We start from the raw sequence: 18,056 nt of genomic DNA on the forward strand, positions 1-18,056 counted from the left end.
GAATACTGAAGTAGGTTGCCATTTCCTACTCCAGAGGATATTTCTGACCCAGGGATCAAACCCACATCTCTTGTGTCTCCTGCACTGGCTGGTTGATTCTTTACCACTGAGGCTTCTGGGAATCCTTATAAAAAGTTAACTGTATCTAACTGTGGTGCCTGCTGCTCATCCTGAAGAATATGACTGAGAGGTGATCTTGGGAACCTTTTATTTTCATTCCCCAACTGGAAGACTGACTCTCAAAACAGCTGTGGTCACACACTTAGAGGAGGATTTTGCTCAGGATGGATTGCTTAAGGCTCCACTATTTAAATCGGTTCCAGGTGCTGTTCTTCACTTGGCAATAGAAGCTCCTTGCTGTTGGTGATCAGATTATTTCAGTGGAGTGTAGTGAGTAAAGAAGGCAAACTGTGCAAGAGAGAAGATGATGAGGCTTGAGTCCCTTTCTTCATTTCTAAAATAGGGGAAATATGAACGTCAGCCACAAGATTATTCTGAAGCTTGAGTCCAGAAAAGCACAGAGAGTACTAAAAATGGTGGCCAGGACAGTCTTATTGTTATGTAGGGTTTTTTTTTTTTTTTTTTTAAGATTTAAAAGCAAAAAGGGAAAGCTGGTTTATCCAGGAGAAACTGTGCAGGGGAGAGTTGGGAGAGTGGGCCTAACTGAGCTCCCCAGCGGCCCCTCGTGCTCTGCTTTCTGCTGCTGGGTGTCCTTTGCAATTTAGAGTGTGCCTCACTTTCTTGATCTCATTTGATCTCCCAGGCCCTTCATGCTGTCCTCTGTCATAGCCGAGGGAATTGAGACGCAGATGAGGGAAAGCTGGCTGATGGATGGCCTTGTTATCCTGGTACCAATAAAGGACTTTGAGAAGACTAAAGTTTTGAAAGTTTTGGCATGATGTTCAGATATCAGTTTGATTTTTCAGTTAGGAAATTGATCTGTAACTGGGTTCAGGGACTGGTACAGGGTTAGAAGGGCATTTAAGACTGGAACCCCAGTTCCCAAGTTCCAGGTCAGGCTCAGGGTTGCATCTGTGAGCTCGTGTGACCAGTCCAGCTCTGATCTCATCTCTTGTTGACATCCTCTGGCAACCTTGACTCTAGGCACACTCCTGCCTACCCCAGGGCCTCTGTAAGTACCATTCCCAGTGCCAGACACGTTTCTCTTCCCCCTGGACTTGGCATGCCTGGATCCTTCTCAGCATTCTGGTTTCAGCTTACATGTCACCTGCTTAGAGAAGCCTTTACCAACCGTCCACTTGAAAGCAGAACCCGTCTGCTGGGGCTGCTGCATCCATTTATCTGCCTTCCTCCCAATTGCCATTTGTCCGTCTCTTTTGTTTATTTGGTGACTTGTTTATTTTCTCTTCCTTTACTCTGGAGCATCAGCTTCATGAGAGCAGGGACATGGCTGTCAAATTCGTGTCTGTGCCTAGAATTATACTAGAGATAGAACAGGTTCCGATACATACTTGTTAAGTGAACGCGTGAAGAAACATGTTCCAGTTAAAATTTATCAAAAGCAACAAGTGTTGAAAATACATACTGGCTGGACTGGTACCTAAGACAAGTACAAAGGATATCAGCGCATGGAGAGAGAGCAGAGAGAGACAGACAAGCAGGTTCCATCCTTCTGGCAATGGTGAGCCAGTGGTGAAGACTCAGGCGGGACTTATAGACTCTGTCCTAGGTACAGAGTAAAAAGCACCTTGCATATATGAGCTCATCCGCCTGCAATCCATAGGGTTGCAAAGTTGGACGTGACTGAAGCAGCTTAGCATGCATGCACGCAGCCATCACGGCAACCTGTGAGGTGGGACAGTTCCTTTCCCATTTTACAGATGAGGAAATTGAGGACCAGAAAACTGAAGTCAGTTCTTCAGGTTTATCTGGCTAGTATGTGGCAGAGCTAGGATTTAAACACAGGAAGGGATGGTGCTGCTGTCAATCTATATGGCATGCAACCTTTCAGCCAAGGCTTTTAGGTAGAAAAAAAAAAGTATTTTAGGTACTGGCCACTGGGATTGTCCTGGATCTTGCTCTGGGCTCAGCTGTCTTAGCTGCCAGGGACCAGAACCAAATGACCTGCGTTGTCCTTTTTTACCATCTTGTGGCCTTTCACTCCCCGCTCACAGGGTACTCTCCTGGCCGGGCCACACTGGTCTCCCACTTCACCCGCTAGGTTCCTTTCATTCGGTTCATCAACTGGGAGGCTCACCTGGGATGCCAGGAGGGCTGTGAGCTCACTCTTTGTCTCCATCCTCCCATCCCAGGTACCATATCAGTGAACAGCAGGCGCACGCCGTTCACCGCCAGCGGGGAGAGCGAGATCCTCGACCTGGAGGGGGACATGTACCTGGGCGGGCTGCCAGAGAACCGCGCTGGCCTCATCCTCCCCACCGAGCTCTGGACCGCCATGCTCAACTACGGCTATGTGGGCTGCATCCGCGACCTGTTCATCGACGGGCGCAGCAAGAACATCCGGCAGCTGGCGGAGATGCAGAACGCCGCGGGCGTCAAGTCCTCCTGCTCGCGGATGAGCGCCAAGCAGTGTGACAGCTACCCCTGCAAGAACAACGCCGTGTGCAAGGATGGCTGGAACCGCTTCATCTGCGACTGCACGGGCACTGGCTACTGGGGACGGACCTGCGAGCGGGGTGAGTCCAGTGGTGATGCGCTGGGTTGAGAGTGGGGAGACGTGCCCGGGCTTCCTTTGCTATCGCGGACACTTCCTTTGAATCTCCCTGTGCTTGCGTGCTTCCGGGGGAGAATTTTCTTAGGTTCACTGCTTTCCAGATGACACTTTCTAGGTTTGGATGTTTGGTTCGATTTGGCTAGGATTGGATCGTAAAGAGGGAAACTAGCATCAATAGGAGCTAGGTCATGATGCTTTTTGGATGGAATGTTTGACATCTTCTCTTTGAGAAGGCCAATATTTTTTCTTTGGGGATTCTGGGTGGGCTCACCAACTGGCTGTTTCATTTGTTCCTTGAACTCATGCTTTTTGGGTGCTTTCTCTGGGCTAACTCTCAGATTAGGCTAAAAATAGCCCCAGCCCTGTTCTTTGGAACTTGCTGCCTAGTGGAATAGTTAGTTGTTAAATAATCACTTACATGTTGAGTTTTATGAGGCAATGGTGTGTTGGTTGAGAACATGAATTCTGGGGTAAGACTGGATGAGAAACGTGGCCTTTATAGAGTGATATGAACTCAAGATAATATCATTGAGACTTGATTTCCTCTTCTTTAAAATGGAGATAATCAGGTTCCTTCCCTCATAGCTCAGTTGGTAAAGAATCCGTCTGCAATGCCAGAGATCCCCAGTTTGATTCCTGGGTCAGGAAGATACCCTGGAGGAGGGATAGGCTACCCACTCCAGTATTCTTGGGCTTCCCTTGTAGTTCAGCTGGTAAAGAATCTGCCTGCAATGTGGGAGACCTGGGTTTGACCCCTGGGTTGGGAAGATCTCCTGGAGAAGGGAAAGGATGCCTCCTTCAGTGTTCTGGCCTGGAGAATTCTATGGACTAAGAGTCCGACACGACTGAGTGACTTTCACTTTCACTTTTGTTACCTGCTAAGTGAAGTGAAGTGAAAGTCACTCAGTCGTGTCCGACTCCTTGTGACCCCACGAACTATACAGTCCGTGAATTCTCCAGGCCAGAATACTGGAGTGGGTTGCCCCTTCCCTTCTCCAGGGGATCTTCCCAACCCAGGGATCAAATCTAGGTCTCCCACATTGCAGGCGGATTTTTTACCAGCTGAGCCACAAGGGAAGCCTCCTACCTACTATTAATCAGGATTAAATGAGTCAACAGATTCCTGCACTATGGAAAGCGTATAGTCAATGTCAGTGATTGTTATGGTTATAATGATTGCCATCAACATCATTATCATGAAAGTACAGAAAAGCTTGGGATTCCTTTTCGGGGGGATCCAACATACTGTAGGGATTCATAGAAAGCTTCTGCAGAAAGAAGTATGTAGGTTGAGACTTGAAATATGAGTAATAGGTAGCTTGGCAACAAGGTGGGAGAAAACCATGTGTCTTAGATTGGAAGGACGTTGTGTGCCAAGAGGTAAGAGACCATGGCACAGTTGGGGAACCAAACAAAGTTGATAACTGAATGGAGGGGGAAGTGAGGGTGGGGGGAAGGGTGTGAGAGGCGGCTGAAATGTTGGGGAACAAACAGTGGGGGCTGACCCTTTAGAAGAGACCATCTACCACTTTAACTTCTTACATTTGCACTCAATTTACAGTTTGGGTACAAGGCAGAGATAAAGGTAAGCAAAGAGATAACATCAAGGTACAGAGATGCCAGTCTATAAGCCATGTCCAGATTGCAGCTTGGTTAATTCTTTTGCATGCCAATGACACACAATTTAGCTGACTGTCCGTGAATTGTCTACCTTGATTTTATATGAAAGGATACTTTAGACAGTTAACAAATTTTTGCTGAGGGCATAGCTCTTTAGAGCTTCGAGAATACTGTGTTTGGAGTAGACATAGCTTCTGCCTCCAGAAGCTTATCATTTATTTAGCTGAGGTGTTGAGACATCTATACAGGAAGCATAGATGTTTAGTTCTTGTGTAGATGATGAAGGACAGCAGCATGGGCTGGACCACTAGGAGAACATGGAAATTTAAGGAAGACTTTCCTGATTTGCGACATACAGGGCCTCATCTCTTAAGTATATGAGTGGCCAGACTTGTTCAGGTTTCAGAAGTCTGGTGATGAGAAGGGATCCTGGAACAGGCTTGGGTAACCAGGAAAGGGTTTTCAAGGACTCATTTTTTGAGGTCAACCATATAGCTAGCTAAAGTGCGTTTCAAGAGAACTGCAAACCTTCCCTACAGCTGGACTGAAAAAGAGAACATAGGATATTGGAATAAAGGAAAAGGAGCTTTCTTGAGGCTCATAGAAGTTAAATTCAGATTCACTGAATTTTCAGAGCAGCGACCCCAGAACATGAGCTGAGATGAGGAGGCTGCCACCTGGAACAGAAGTGGGCCTCATTTGGCTGGCCAGTCTGTCGAGCTCCTGAATGCTTTCCAAATCTCTTTTTTAGGGTAGACGATCTCAGTTGCTGGTTTGGGGAGACAGAAAGGTCATTTGACCACTGTGATACATGAGACCATTTGGATAGAAGTCAGGATATTGTGGATGGTACACCATCAAGGAAGGTAGTGTAAGAACCCAAGGTCCCATCAGACATCCCTTTCCAACTCAAGGGCCTTGTGATTACTGAAGACAAGCAGCAGTGACTGGAGACAGCTGTGCAGGGTGTCCCCAGGATCACCTTTCCATGGGCAAATCAGAGGAGGTTGGTCCAAGGTTTGCCAAATACAATGAAAGTCATTGCACCTTTTATGTTGTCACTTTTGACTAGTCATTAAACGGCAGCTGATTGGGGATATATGAGGGACAATTATTCCTGCTACAGTGCAGCCAAAAACCATCCATTGTGGCCAAATGAGAAGGAGCTAGCAAATTAAAGACATTTGATCTATACGTCGCTCAAACCCCAGACGGGTCCACTGGTTGTTTTGTTCCCCGGCTAATTGTCTTCTGGTCCTGTATTGTTCCCGACACCGTGTTCAGAATGAGTTAGTGGAGTGTAAAAATGATGGGACTCTACTTTGCTGGCAAAGAAAATAGTTTCCCTGTGACATTGTTTTTCTTTATTGAAACTGATTCATCAGCGGAGATGCTTTGAGTCTCTTTTGTTCATTTTTTCATACATGCGGCAGACGTTTGTTGAAATCTGAATTCGCTCCAGGCACTGTGTTAGAGGCTGGGAATGAAGGGGAAAAAGAAACTGACATAGGCCTTGATTTTGATCACGGGGTGTATAGTCTTTGGGGAGAGGGAAAGGTGGGGAGCGTGCTAATGTGTGGCAGATATCAGGCCTGATGTCTTAGGGGATCGGGAGGGCAGACAGATGGGAGAGGCCACGCCTATATGGGTGAGTGGTTGGGAAAGGGGGAACTGAGGTTACTTGGATTTTTTTAAATCTCCTTTTAATAACAAAACTGTGGCCTCTCTCTGTCTGTGACCCTCAAGATCCATTACAGGCACTTCTGAAGAGTGGTAAAGGGTGAGTGTTAACATCCCTTATGCAAGACCGTCATCCTCGTTGGCAAGGAGTGCTACCCCACCCACCATAACACCATCAGTGTGTTCATCCCATTTACAGTTCTCTAATTTTTTCTCCCTAGAAGCAGTACTAAGCTTGAAATTCATTTGTACCAAATTTGAGAAGACTAAGACAATCCCTGAGGCAGTGTGTCCCATCTAACCCCAACTCTGTTCTATATTTGGGCTTCATAGTAGTGTCAGTCCCCTGGTGCCGTTGGCCACACAACAGAAATGGTGGCTGAAAGAGGCAATTGTCTACATAAAACGGAGAAAGCATAGGCAAGATGCTGAAAACCAGTATCCAGAGAAAAAGCAGAGTTAGGAATGGCTCTGGGAAGACGCCAAATGGCCAGGAATCCAAGCAAAGTGAACAAGCGCACCCGTCTTGGATACAACTCCCAGGTTAAAGTTGTCAGCCAGAGACAAGGGAATAAGGACAAGGGAACTAGGAACCATATGAGTACCTGGAAGTGTTAGTCACACAGTCGTGTCCAACTCTTTGTGACCCCGAGAGTACTTCTGCTACATATGAGGACCAGCAACTCTAAATCTGACATATAACAATTGGCTTCCAGTTGCATTTAGATTTTCTTTTTCACCAGGATCTGCTACTATTCTAAGGAGATGCAGATAGATTCACCCATCCCAGATGTTCAACTGTGGCTGTTCTGGTTTCTTCTTTGTTAATCATAGTGTTGTGGGAGACCTGTCCATGACCTAAAAAGCTAAGGCCTTCCTGCTGTAGCTATTTAATGCCTATTTGTTTGATTGAAGCGCATCTGCTGGAAGACTGCTTGCCATTTTAGAAGTCCTACTATACAGAGGAAATATTCTATCTTACCTATTGTAGGATGATCAGTTGACATGGGACAACATAGGCATCTTCTCCTTGTCAGTGTAGCCAAACCGTAGTTTAATTAGTGGGGACCAAGTGTCCGTAGGCAAGGTTGTGGGTTTATTTGTGGACCATCAAACTTTAGTTTGAGGCTGCTGCAGATTCTATCCCCTTCCCTAGATGGCTTTTTCTGAATGCATGCCATCATTTATTTAGCAAGAAATAAAACAGGGCTCAGCACAAGCTCATTTCTATGACAAAAATAACCTGTACTCCAGTACTTAGACTTGGGATGACCTAGTGGTTAATAGCATGAATTTTAGAGTCAGATGGACTTGCTTCCTAAAGTTGGTTCTCTCAATAGCTAGGAAGTATACAACATATTTCTTATTTTTCCCAAGTCAGTTTCCTTATCTGTAAAATGGGGAGACTGATACTTACTAGATAAGGTTCTCTTGGTTGCAAGCTTCAGAACTGACAGTGGCTAACAGAGTCAAGGAATGAGACTTACCACATGATTTGTTGTTCAGTCGTTCAGTCGTGTCTGACTCTGCGATCCCATGGACTGCGGCACACCAGGCTTCCCTGTCCATCACAGCTCCCGGAGGTTGCTCAGACTCATGTCCATTGAGCCAGTGATGCCTCCAGCCATCTCTTCCTCTATTGTCCCCTTCTCCTCCTGCCTTCACTCTTTCCCAGCATCAGGGTCTTTTCTTATGAGTCAGCTCTTTATATTAGGTGGCCAAAATATTGGAGCTTCAGCATCAGTCCTTCCAAGAAATATTCAGAACTGATTTCCTTTAGAATTGACTGGTTGGATCTCCTTGAAGTCCAAGGGATGGTCAAGAGTCTTCTCCAACACCACCGTTCAAAAGCATCAGTTCTTCAGTGCTCAGCCTTCTTTATTGTCCAACTCTGACATCCATACCTGACTACATACTGTAGCTTTGACTATATGGGCCTTTGTTGGAAAAGTAATGCTTTTGCTTTTTAATATGCTGTCTAGGTTTGTCATACGTGATTGCCTAGAGAGTTATTGATCAAATGATGACCTCACAATCTATGTCTTGAAAAAGAAGCAGAGCAGCTCGGGGGAGCCCAAGGTGCTGCAATTGAAGTGATGTGTCTCTCTTGACCTACAGTATCTGGAGTTTTTCATGCGAATTGACATTTTTCAAAAAGAACCTGATTGGCTCAGTTTAGTTCATCTGTCTGTTCTACCAGTCAGCTCTGTCCAGGTGGGCAACCACCTAGAATAGATATAAACAATCACCTACTGTGTAAGTAAGGGATCTTACTGAACCGCTTTCTTGGTGCCCTTTCATGGTTAAGCCTGGGGTACCCTGACCCATAAGGCCACCTACCTGGACTACTTCTATCTGATAAAATACCTCCTAGGGTCATGAAAATTGGATACCTTTGAGAATATTAATTTGTAGAATCAAGAAAATGTGATAGAGAGGGTAAATCTGCTCTTCTTACTGGTCCCCAGGATTCCAGTGATCTAACGTAAACTCCAACTGAAAACCAAGAATGCAGATATTTTGAGTTCTGTCAGATGACCCTGTTCCAACAGGAAAAGCTTGCAGGCAGCAGTTGCTCGGGGACTTCACTTTCAGCCATCCCCTCTGATGGCTTCTGTGCACTTCTGGAGCAGCAACGAGTGGTACCCTGCCTTGCGAGGGGCCTGGAGTGTGTCACTTGGATGCCACATGGAAATCAGGACATCGGGAAATAGTAGAGCTGGCAAATTCAGCTAATCCTTATTTCTGTGAATGAGGAATTGGAAACCCTGAGAAGTTAGTTACTTTAACTTGGGACAGCTGTAGAATGGTTAAAGTTCGTGATTCCTGACTCCTAACTCTCTGTACTTTCCATTACATTGACTAGGCTTTTATTTTCTTATAGCTGAAAGAGGTTGTGTTATAAGGTCATTGAAGGAAAAACAGCACTTTGGGTATTTTTGTTTGCCACAGTTTTCAGCACTGTGTTACACACATACCACAGGGTTAGTAAGTATTGGAGGGAGGGTCCCAGTTCTCTATCCTGGGTCTCCTCCTGGTCTGTACATTGCCCTTTGTATCCTCATCTGTTGCTATGGTTATCTACGTGTCGGTAATTCCCAAATAAGTTCTCTAGCCTAGAACTCTCTCTGGAACTGCAGATTTCTATGTCCAGTTGTCTTCTTGATGTTTTCATTGGGATATCTGATAGCTATCTTAATCTTAACATTGAAAAGTAGAAATCTTAAGTTCCTCCTCCCTGACTTAGACTGCTTGATTTCCTTGTAGTTTTTCCCTTCTCAGAAAATGGCATCACCACTCGCCTTGGCCTTATCCCTTGGTTTTGTCTTTTCCCATCTCATTCCGTCTCAGCAAGTTCCTTTCATCTCCTCATCTAAACTCATCGTACATCCGTCCACTTCTCTCCCTCTCTACTACCGTAATCCTAAGTCAACCTGCGTTGATCTCTTCTTTGGAAAACTGGATAGCATGTCATATGTTATGAAAAACTCAAATTTGTTTCATGCCTTCCTTAGAGTATTGAAGTGAGATTGTTAAAATGTTTAAATATTCAACACATTATTAAGTAACTTTAGTTCCATTGGCTTTTGGTCCCTCAAGTTGTAGGAAATGAAGCTGTGATACTTCTTTGGAATTAACTACAACATTCATGTAGTTAGGACTTCCCTGACAGCTCAGTTGGTAAAGAATCTGCCTGCAATGCAGGAGACCCCGGTTTTTGATTCCTGGGTAGGGAAGCTCTGCTGGAGAAGGGATAGGCTACTCACTCCAATATTCTTGGGCTTTCCTTGTGGCTCAGCTGGTAAATAATCTGCCTGCAATGCGGGAGACCTGGGCTTGATCCCTGAGTTGGGAAGATCCCCTGGAGAAGGGAAAGGCTACCCACTCCAGTATTCTGGCCTGGAGAATTCTGTGGACTGTGTAGTCCATGGGGTTGCAAAGAGCTGGACACGTCTGAGCGACTTTCAGTCACTTCACTTTCATGCGGTGATTCCATACCTTTTGTCTCTACAAGGCTTAGTAAGCTAAGTTGTGAGGATAAAAGTTTGTAGAAGACCTGGTTTTAGTTCTTCATGAGCTCACAGTCTAATGGAGGGGTTGGAGGAGTAATCTGCAAATTGTTATCAATCCACCAAGGGCAATGATCCAGGAATAATCATAGGAAAGAATGAGATAACAATTAGAAAGCACAATAGGTCCAACATGATATAGTACTTTAAAAACAGCTCTGGATCTATTGGGGTCTGCTGAGACTGACTCACTGATGTGGGAACAGAAGAAAACCTGGTCTCCAAGGTCAAATATAAACATGCTTGTTGCTTTCCCTTGTTTCAGTACCATTGAGGCCCTGCCCCATTTCCCTAGGAACACCTGGGCCCTTTATTTAGATCTGTGACTTTGAGATTCTTACTTGGATCCTCTGGCTTCCTTGTTCTGAAAAAATAAAATGAGGCAATTGGGTTTCATGCTCTCCCAGGGCCCATTCAATTATAAAACTCTGTGATTCTTAAATGTCATCAGCTTGGCAATGTCTTCCCTTATCCTGAGTAGAGGGGTAAAGGCGAATGAAGGGCAGAGCAGGGATACTAGTCCTTGATCCTTGCAGTTTGCAGTACTTTCTGGGTTAGGAGGCTAGGTTTACTTATATCAGCACTGCAGTGAAGTTGTCACTTCTCTGATTCATTCATCTAAGAAAACAAGTACCTTGGTATACTGGGGATACTTCAGGTCCATGACCTAAAAGTTTTAATTGATAGATTAATGAATAGACTCTTGGATTTCTTAAGATCACTAAAAGGCTGTCTCTTTTTTAGTTCATTTTTTACCCCCTTTCAGTGAGTAAATACATGTATTAGAGAAAGGAGGCCCCCATGCAAAATGTAATTCATCAACCAACATGTCCCCGTCACTTTTTTAATCCATTGATGCTTTTAAAATTTTTTATTTTATATTAAGAGTATAATTGATTAACAATGTTGTATTAGTTTCAGGTGTATAGCAAAGCAGTTCAGTTATACACCTACATGTATCTATTCTTTTTCAAATTCTTTTCCCATTTAGCTTATTACAGAGTATTGAGCAGAGTTCCCCATGCTATATGGTAGGTCCTTGTTGGTTAATCTGTTTTAAGTATAACAATGATTACATAATCATCCTAAAGTCCCAGTCTGTCCCTGCCCACCCCACACCCTTCACCCCTGGTAACAGTAAGTTCCTTCTCTAAGTCTGTGAGTCTGTTTCTGTTTTGTAAATGAGTTTATTTGTATCATTAAAAAAAATATTTTGCAGATGAACTACATCATATGATATTTGTCTTTGTTGCTCTCATTTCACTTAGTATGATAATCTCCAGGTCCGTCCAAGTTGTTGCAAATGGCATTCTTTTTAGAGGCTGAGTAATATTCCATTGTGTATATGTACCGGCTCTTCTTTATCCATTCATCTGTGAATGGACATTTATTTAAGTTGGTGCAAAAGTAAATATGGTTTTGCATTATTGAACTTTGCTCTTTGATATTGGAATACTCTTTAATAAATGTGGTTATGTTATACAACATTTTAATGTGCATTTCTTCCTTTACGTTCTTTTACTAATGACTCATTACTTGCTGTTTATTTTACGTTAGGGAAATGATGTTAGGCAAAAAGCAAGTTTGAGCAGTTTTCTTATTTGGGTTCAAATTGGGTCATAAAGCAGCAGAGACAACTTGCAATATCGACAACACTCTTGGTCCAGGAACTGCTAACGGACATGCAGTGCTGTGGTGGTTCAAGAAGTTTTGCAAAGGAGATGAGAGCCTTGAAGGTGAGGAGCACAGTGGCCGGCCATCAGCAGTTGACAGTGACCAGTTAAGAGGATCACTGAAGCTGATTCTTTTATAACAACATGATAAATTGCTGAAGAATTCAGTGTCTACCATTCTGTGGGCATTGAGCATTTGAAGCAGATTGGAAAGGTGAAAAAGCTTGATAAGTGGGTGCATCATGAGCTGACCACAAATTTAAAAAAAATTGCTATTTTGAAGTGCCATGCTCTCTTATTCTATGCAACAATGAACCATTTTTCGATCAGATTTCAACAAAAAGTGGATTTTATACATCACCTGAAATGACCGAATCAGTGGCTTGACCAAAAAGAAGCTCCAAAGCACTTCCCAAAGCCAAACTTGCACCCAAAAAAGGTCATGGTCGCTGTTTGCTAGTCTGCCAGCAGTCTGACCCACCACACTTTTCTGAATCCTAGCAAAACCGTTACATCTGAGAAGTATGTATGAGATGCACCCAAAACTGCAGTGCCTACAGCCAGCATCGGTCAGCCAGCCAGAAAGGGCCCAGTTCTCCGTGACAATGCCCAATTGCACATCGCACAACCAGTGCTTCGGATGTTGAACAAATGGGGCTACAAAAATTTTGCCTCATCCTCTATGTTTACCTGACCTTTCGCCAACTGATTACCGCTTCTTCAAGCATCTCGACAACTTTTTGCAGGGAAAATGCTTCCATAACTAGCAGGAGGCAGAAAATGCTTTCTAAGAGTTCATAAAATCCTGAAGCATGGATTTTTATGCTACAGGAATAAACAAACTTATTTCTCATTGGCAAAAATGTATTGATTGTAATAGTGCCTACTTTGATTAATAAAGATGTGTTTGAGCCTAGTATAATGATTTAAAATTCACACTCTGAAACTGCAATTTGTTTTTTCTAAAATGTATATATTTTATTGAAGTATAGTTGACTTAACGATGTTTTAGGTGCACAGCAAAGTTATTCAGTTATACAAATACACATATATTATTTTTGAAATTATTTCCATCCTAGATTATTACAAGATATTGACTATAATTCCCTATGTAGTAAACCTTTGTTGCTTGTTTCATATCTATTTTTTAATTAGAAATCTAGCATTCTATTTATGCTAAATCAAACAAGTAGAATCAAAATGTTAATTTTTTTAGATAAGCAAAAATTAATGTTTTCTGAAATATATATCATACATATGTACATATGTGTAGTAAAGCTTTTCTACTACACTTGATAAATGCTTTAGGAAATACATCAAAAAAAAGAAGAAATGGGGAAATTGGAGAACATAAACTAAATGAAATAGAAGGACTGCATATAAAATAGAAAACATGAAACATACTAGGTAATAGAAGTAAAAGATAATCATATAGTCCACTTGATTTAAACATGACTGCTCATTAGAAACATACCTGGAGCTTTGGAGAAAAAAACAATACCTTAGCATTTGTTGTTTTATTTTTTCATTATTGGGAGAATTTTATTTATTTTTTTAGCTGAAGGATATTTGCTTTACAGAATTTTGTTGGTTTCTGCCAAACATCAACATGAATTAGCCATAGGTATACATTTTTCCCCTCCCCTCGAGCATTTGTATTTTACAAAAAATTTCCAGATAATTCTGATATGCTTCTGGATTTTAAAAAGTGATTACAGGTTTTTCTATTAGATCCTAGTTTTAGTGATATAAAGTGCTGTTATTTTTCTGTAGACCGTTCATGATACAATATTATTAAGTGAGTAATAGTTACATAATCACAGGAATAAAAGATGTTTATCAGTTTTCACAGTCAAAACCAGACAAAAAAATAGAAGATAATTACAATTGCAAGCCATACTGGGAACATGGTTAACTTAACAATATAAAATAGTTACATACAATTTGAGGAGGTCAAGCAGAATGATGTGGTAAATGGAAGTGCATACATGCACATTTTCCATCCACCAGCCAGTCTATGTCTTTTGCTTGGTGCATTTAATCCATTTACATTTAAAGTAATTATCAATATGTATGATCCTATTACCTTTTTCTCAGTTGTTCTCGGTTTACCTTCTGTAGGTCTTTTCCTTCTCTTGTGTTTCCTGCCTAGAGAAGTTCCTTTAGCATTTGTTGTAAAATTGGTTTGGTGGTGCTGAAGGTTCTCTTAACTTGCTTCCCTGAAAAACTTTTGATTTCTCCATCAAATCTGAGGGAGTCTTGCTAGGTACAGTATTCTTGGTTGTAGGTTCTTCCCTTCCATCACTTTGAATATATCATGCCATTCCCTTCTGACTTGTAGAATTTCTGTTGAGAAATCAGCTGATAACCTGATGAGAGAGTTCCCTTGTATGTTATTTGTCATTTTTCTCTGTTGCTTTTAATATTTTATCTCTGTCTTTAATTTTGGTCAGTTTGATTACTATGTGTCTCGGTGTGTTCCTCCTTGGGTTTATCCTGCTTGGAACTTTCTGTGGTTCCTGTACTTGGTTGACTATTTCCTTTCCCATCACTGAGAAGCTGTCAGCTATTATCTCTTCAAATATTTTCTCAGGTCCTTTCTCTCTCTCTTTTCCTTCTTGGACCTCTTCAATGTGAATGTTGGTGCATTTAATGTTGTCCCAGAGGTCTCTTAGGCTGTCTTTATTTCTTTTCGTTCTTTTCCTATATTCGGTTCTGCAACAGTGATTTCCACCATTCTGTCCTCCAGGTAATTTATCTGTTCTTCTGCCTCAGTTATTCTGCTGTTGCTTCCTGATAGTGTATTATTCATCTCTGTTTGTTTGTTCTTTAGTTCTTCTAGGTTTTTGGTAAACATTTCTTGCACCTTCCCAATCTTCGCCTCCATTCTTTTTCCCAGCTTCTGGATCATCTTCACTATCATTATTCTGAATTCTTTTTCTGGAAGGTTACCTATCTCCACTTCATGTAGGTGTTTTTCTGGGGTTTTTATCTTGTCCTGTCATCTGGGACATAACTTTCTACTTTTTCACCATGATTAACTTTCTGTGATATGATTTTTGTTTTAGCCAGTATAAGACTGCTTCTTCTTGCTTCTTCTGTTTGCCCTCTGATGGATGATGCCTTGTGTAAACTTCTTGATGGGAAGGGCTGGAAAAAACTGAGTCTTGCTCTGATGGGCAGGGTCTTGCTCAGCAAAGCTTTAATCCAATTATCTACTGGTGGGTGGGGTTGTACTCCCTCTATGGTAGTTGTTTGGCCTGAGGATACCCATCCCTGGGGCTCTATAGTAGGGTTAATGGTGAACTCCAAGGGGGACCTTCAAGTGCCCCTGTCCCTGTGGTGAGCCCCTGCTGGCCTACACCTCCACAGAAGGCCCTCCAACACTAGCAGGTGATTTTGATTCAGTCTCCTGTGGGGTCACTGCTCCTCTCCTCTGGGTCTTGAGAGCAAAATTTTGTTTATCGCCTTCAAGTCTGGAGTCTCTGTTTCTGCCAGTCCTCTGGGAGTCCTATAATCAAATCCTGCTGGCCCTCAAGGCCAGATTCCCTGTTGATTCCCAGTCCCTCTGTCAGATCCCCAGGCTGGGAAGTCTGATGTGGAGTTCAGAAACTTCACAGCAATGCTGACCTTCTTTGGTATTTCTGTTCTCCAGTGTGTGGGTCACCTGTGCAGTGGGTATGGGATTTGATTTTGTCATGATTGCACCCCTCCTACCATCTCACTGAAGCTTCTTCCTCGCCTTTGGCCATGGGGTATCTTATTTTGGTGGATTCCAGTATCCTCCCGTCCATGGTTGTTCAGCATCTAGTTGCAGTTTTGGTACTCTCATAGGAGATGAACGCATGTCCTTCTTCTCCACCATCTTGAACCAGAAGCTGAAACCACAGTTACTTCTTTAAGAAACCTAGCAGGTTGCTTGCATTGTCTTGGGTACTGTAAACAGTGGTGCAGTGAACACTGTGGTGCATATATCCTTTTGAACCATGTTTTTCTCCAGGTATATGCCTGAGAATGGGATTGCTGGATCATAGGGAAGCTCTATTAGTTTCTGAAGGCCCCTCCATACTGTCCTTCAGAGCAGCTGTACCAATTTACATTCCCACCAGCAGTGTAGGAGGGTTCCCTTTGCTTCACACCCTGTCCAGCCTTTATTGTTTATAGACTTTTTGTTGGCCATTCTGACTGTGTGAAGTGATACCTCATTGTCGTTTTGATTTGCATTTCTCTAATAATTAGCATATGATTTAGCGACTGAACAACAAAGAATTAGCGATATTGCACATCTTTTGATGTGCTTCCTGGCCACCTGTATGTCTTCTTTGGAGATATGTCTTAGGTCTTCTGACCATTTTTTGAGTGGCGATGATAGCACTGCTCAGATTCAGCCTCTTCTTGTTTCTCTTCCTGTTCTCCAAGTTTCCCTTTCCACAGACGCAGGGTTGTATGATCCCAGGAAATTGCCCCAGAGTCTATGAACCCTTAAGTGTTATTCTGTCAGGTTGGGATCTGAGATACCATTGATCATGGATCTTTCTGTTACTCTAAAGAAGACAGCAAGTAAAGAAAGTTCTAGCTGTTTTAGAAGCTTGAAACTCCTGGAGTCTCAGAAGGACAGACTGGGGACTCTGGAGATCTTCAGAAAATCTGCAGCTAGGCCTGTGTGCAGCCTGAGAATGTACGGGTCAGTACTTTGAGGCAGCGTGTCACAGCTGCTCAGAAGTGTGACACACCTGCCATTGGCTGGGATTCTGTCAGATGCAGAGACATGGAGGTCACTTACATTGCCACTTCATACCTTTATTGCTGCCTTGGCTAAAAGCTGCTTAACTGTCAGAAGACATCTGCCCATTATGGATGCAATAAATTGAGATGTCACAAAATTATGAGAAACAGGTGCTTCAAAATACAACACAAGGGGATTGTCATAGCCCTTTTTTTTTTTTTTTTTTTTGCTTTTTAGCATCTCTGGCTTCATGTGTCTTTTCACAGATAGATGAATCCTTCCTTGCTCCAGTCTGAATTAAAAGGAAAGGAAAATTAACCTTATTGAGAGATATTATTAATACATGCCTGCTCTGTATTCTTAATACACACTGGGCCATTTAACCCTCACATCCATTCTGCAGGCTGCATAAGCTCAACCTCATTTTCTTGATGAAGAAAATAAGGAAGGCCCCAACTCATTCATTCAAAAAGGCATCCATTGAGTACTGTGTGCCAGTGACTTCATGATCACTAGAGATACAAGAGAATTGATTGTAATATATTTTTCATAAACATATCAATAATGCAAGGAGAAATATTAAGCACAGTGTCAGAGGTTGGGTGACATTCGTGCTGAGGCTTGGTGGTATAGCAGGAGTCTCCTAGGAAGATCAGGCAGGGTATGTATTCCAGGCAGAAGGAACATATATGCAGGGATAACTTCTGGAAACAGTACGTTTTCCTCATGGATGGAATCTAAGACTTAGGGAGTGAAGAGAAGGGATTTGAGGGGATGTTTTAGAAGGTGTGGCTGAAGGAGTGGCAAGGCCAGTCATAAAGCAGCTTATTTTGTTCTCCCCACAAATTTGGACCTTACTTTATAGTGGGCACGCCATTTTTAGCAATCAGATAACTAAGACCTGGAGAGAAAAATGGCAACCCATTGCAGTCTTCTTGCCTGTGAAACTGCATGGACACAGGAGCCTGGCAGGCTGCAGTCCACCAGGTCACAAAAGAGTCGGACACAACTTAATGACTAAACAACAACAAAGTCAGGTCCCTCTGGCAAGTGATGGATGAAATGTGGGAGATAGAAGGCCAACAGACCAGTATAAAATAGTTCAGTTTGCATTTATATTAGTTCAGGGTGGGAAATAAGAGTCCAAAATGTGATGGGAGAGTGGAGGTCGAATTTTGGGGATACATCCAATAGATATTTAAGGGACAGTGTTGATAGGATTTACTAACCAGTCATACATAGCTAAAGAGTGACCAAGACTGGATAAGAACAAAGGTTTGGTCTTAGAAGCCTGCTTTTGTTTTTGTTTTCCCTGAGCTACTCAACCATCTCAAATGAGTTGGAGGGACTTAGGACGAGTTGGGAAGAGTGAGGTAGCAATGAAGAGGATATAGTTAGGAATCACATACATATACTGGTCCCACTCTGAACATGTCTAATTTATTTTCTCTCTGTGCCTCAGTTCCCATATTTACCCCTGAGAATATCAACAGTGGTTTCAATAGCTTTGGGGGCTCCTCTTTTATAGAGTCAAAGTGTATGTTGTACTCAGAGATCATAAGCCAGTGTGTCCATTTCTGAATCTAGAATTC

At 42.7% G+C, this 18,056-nt stretch overlaps 1 protein-coding gene across 1 annotated transcript in view; it reads left to right on the top strand.

The window, feature by feature from the left end:
* LOC138444253 (neurexin-3) overlaps positions 1 to 18,056 on the top strand; it is an 819,713-nt gene that overhangs the window by 505,540 nt on the left and 296,117 nt on the right. Inside the window, exon 10 of the mRNA XM_069597533.1 lies at positions 2,274 to 2,657. Within this exon, the coding sequence (XP_069453634.1) occupies positions 2,274 to 2,657 (384 nt within the window). The remainder of the gene's footprint in view (positions 1 to 2,273; positions 2,658 to 18,056) is intronic.

The sequence above is a fragment of the Ovis canadensis genome, chromosome 7, assembly GCF_042477335.2.
Source record: "Ovis canadensis isolate MfBH-ARS-UI-01 breed Bighorn chromosome 7, ARS-UI_OviCan_v2, whole genome shotgun sequence".
NCBI lineage: Eukaryota > Metazoa > Chordata > Mammalia > Artiodactyla > Bovidae > Ovis > Ovis canadensis.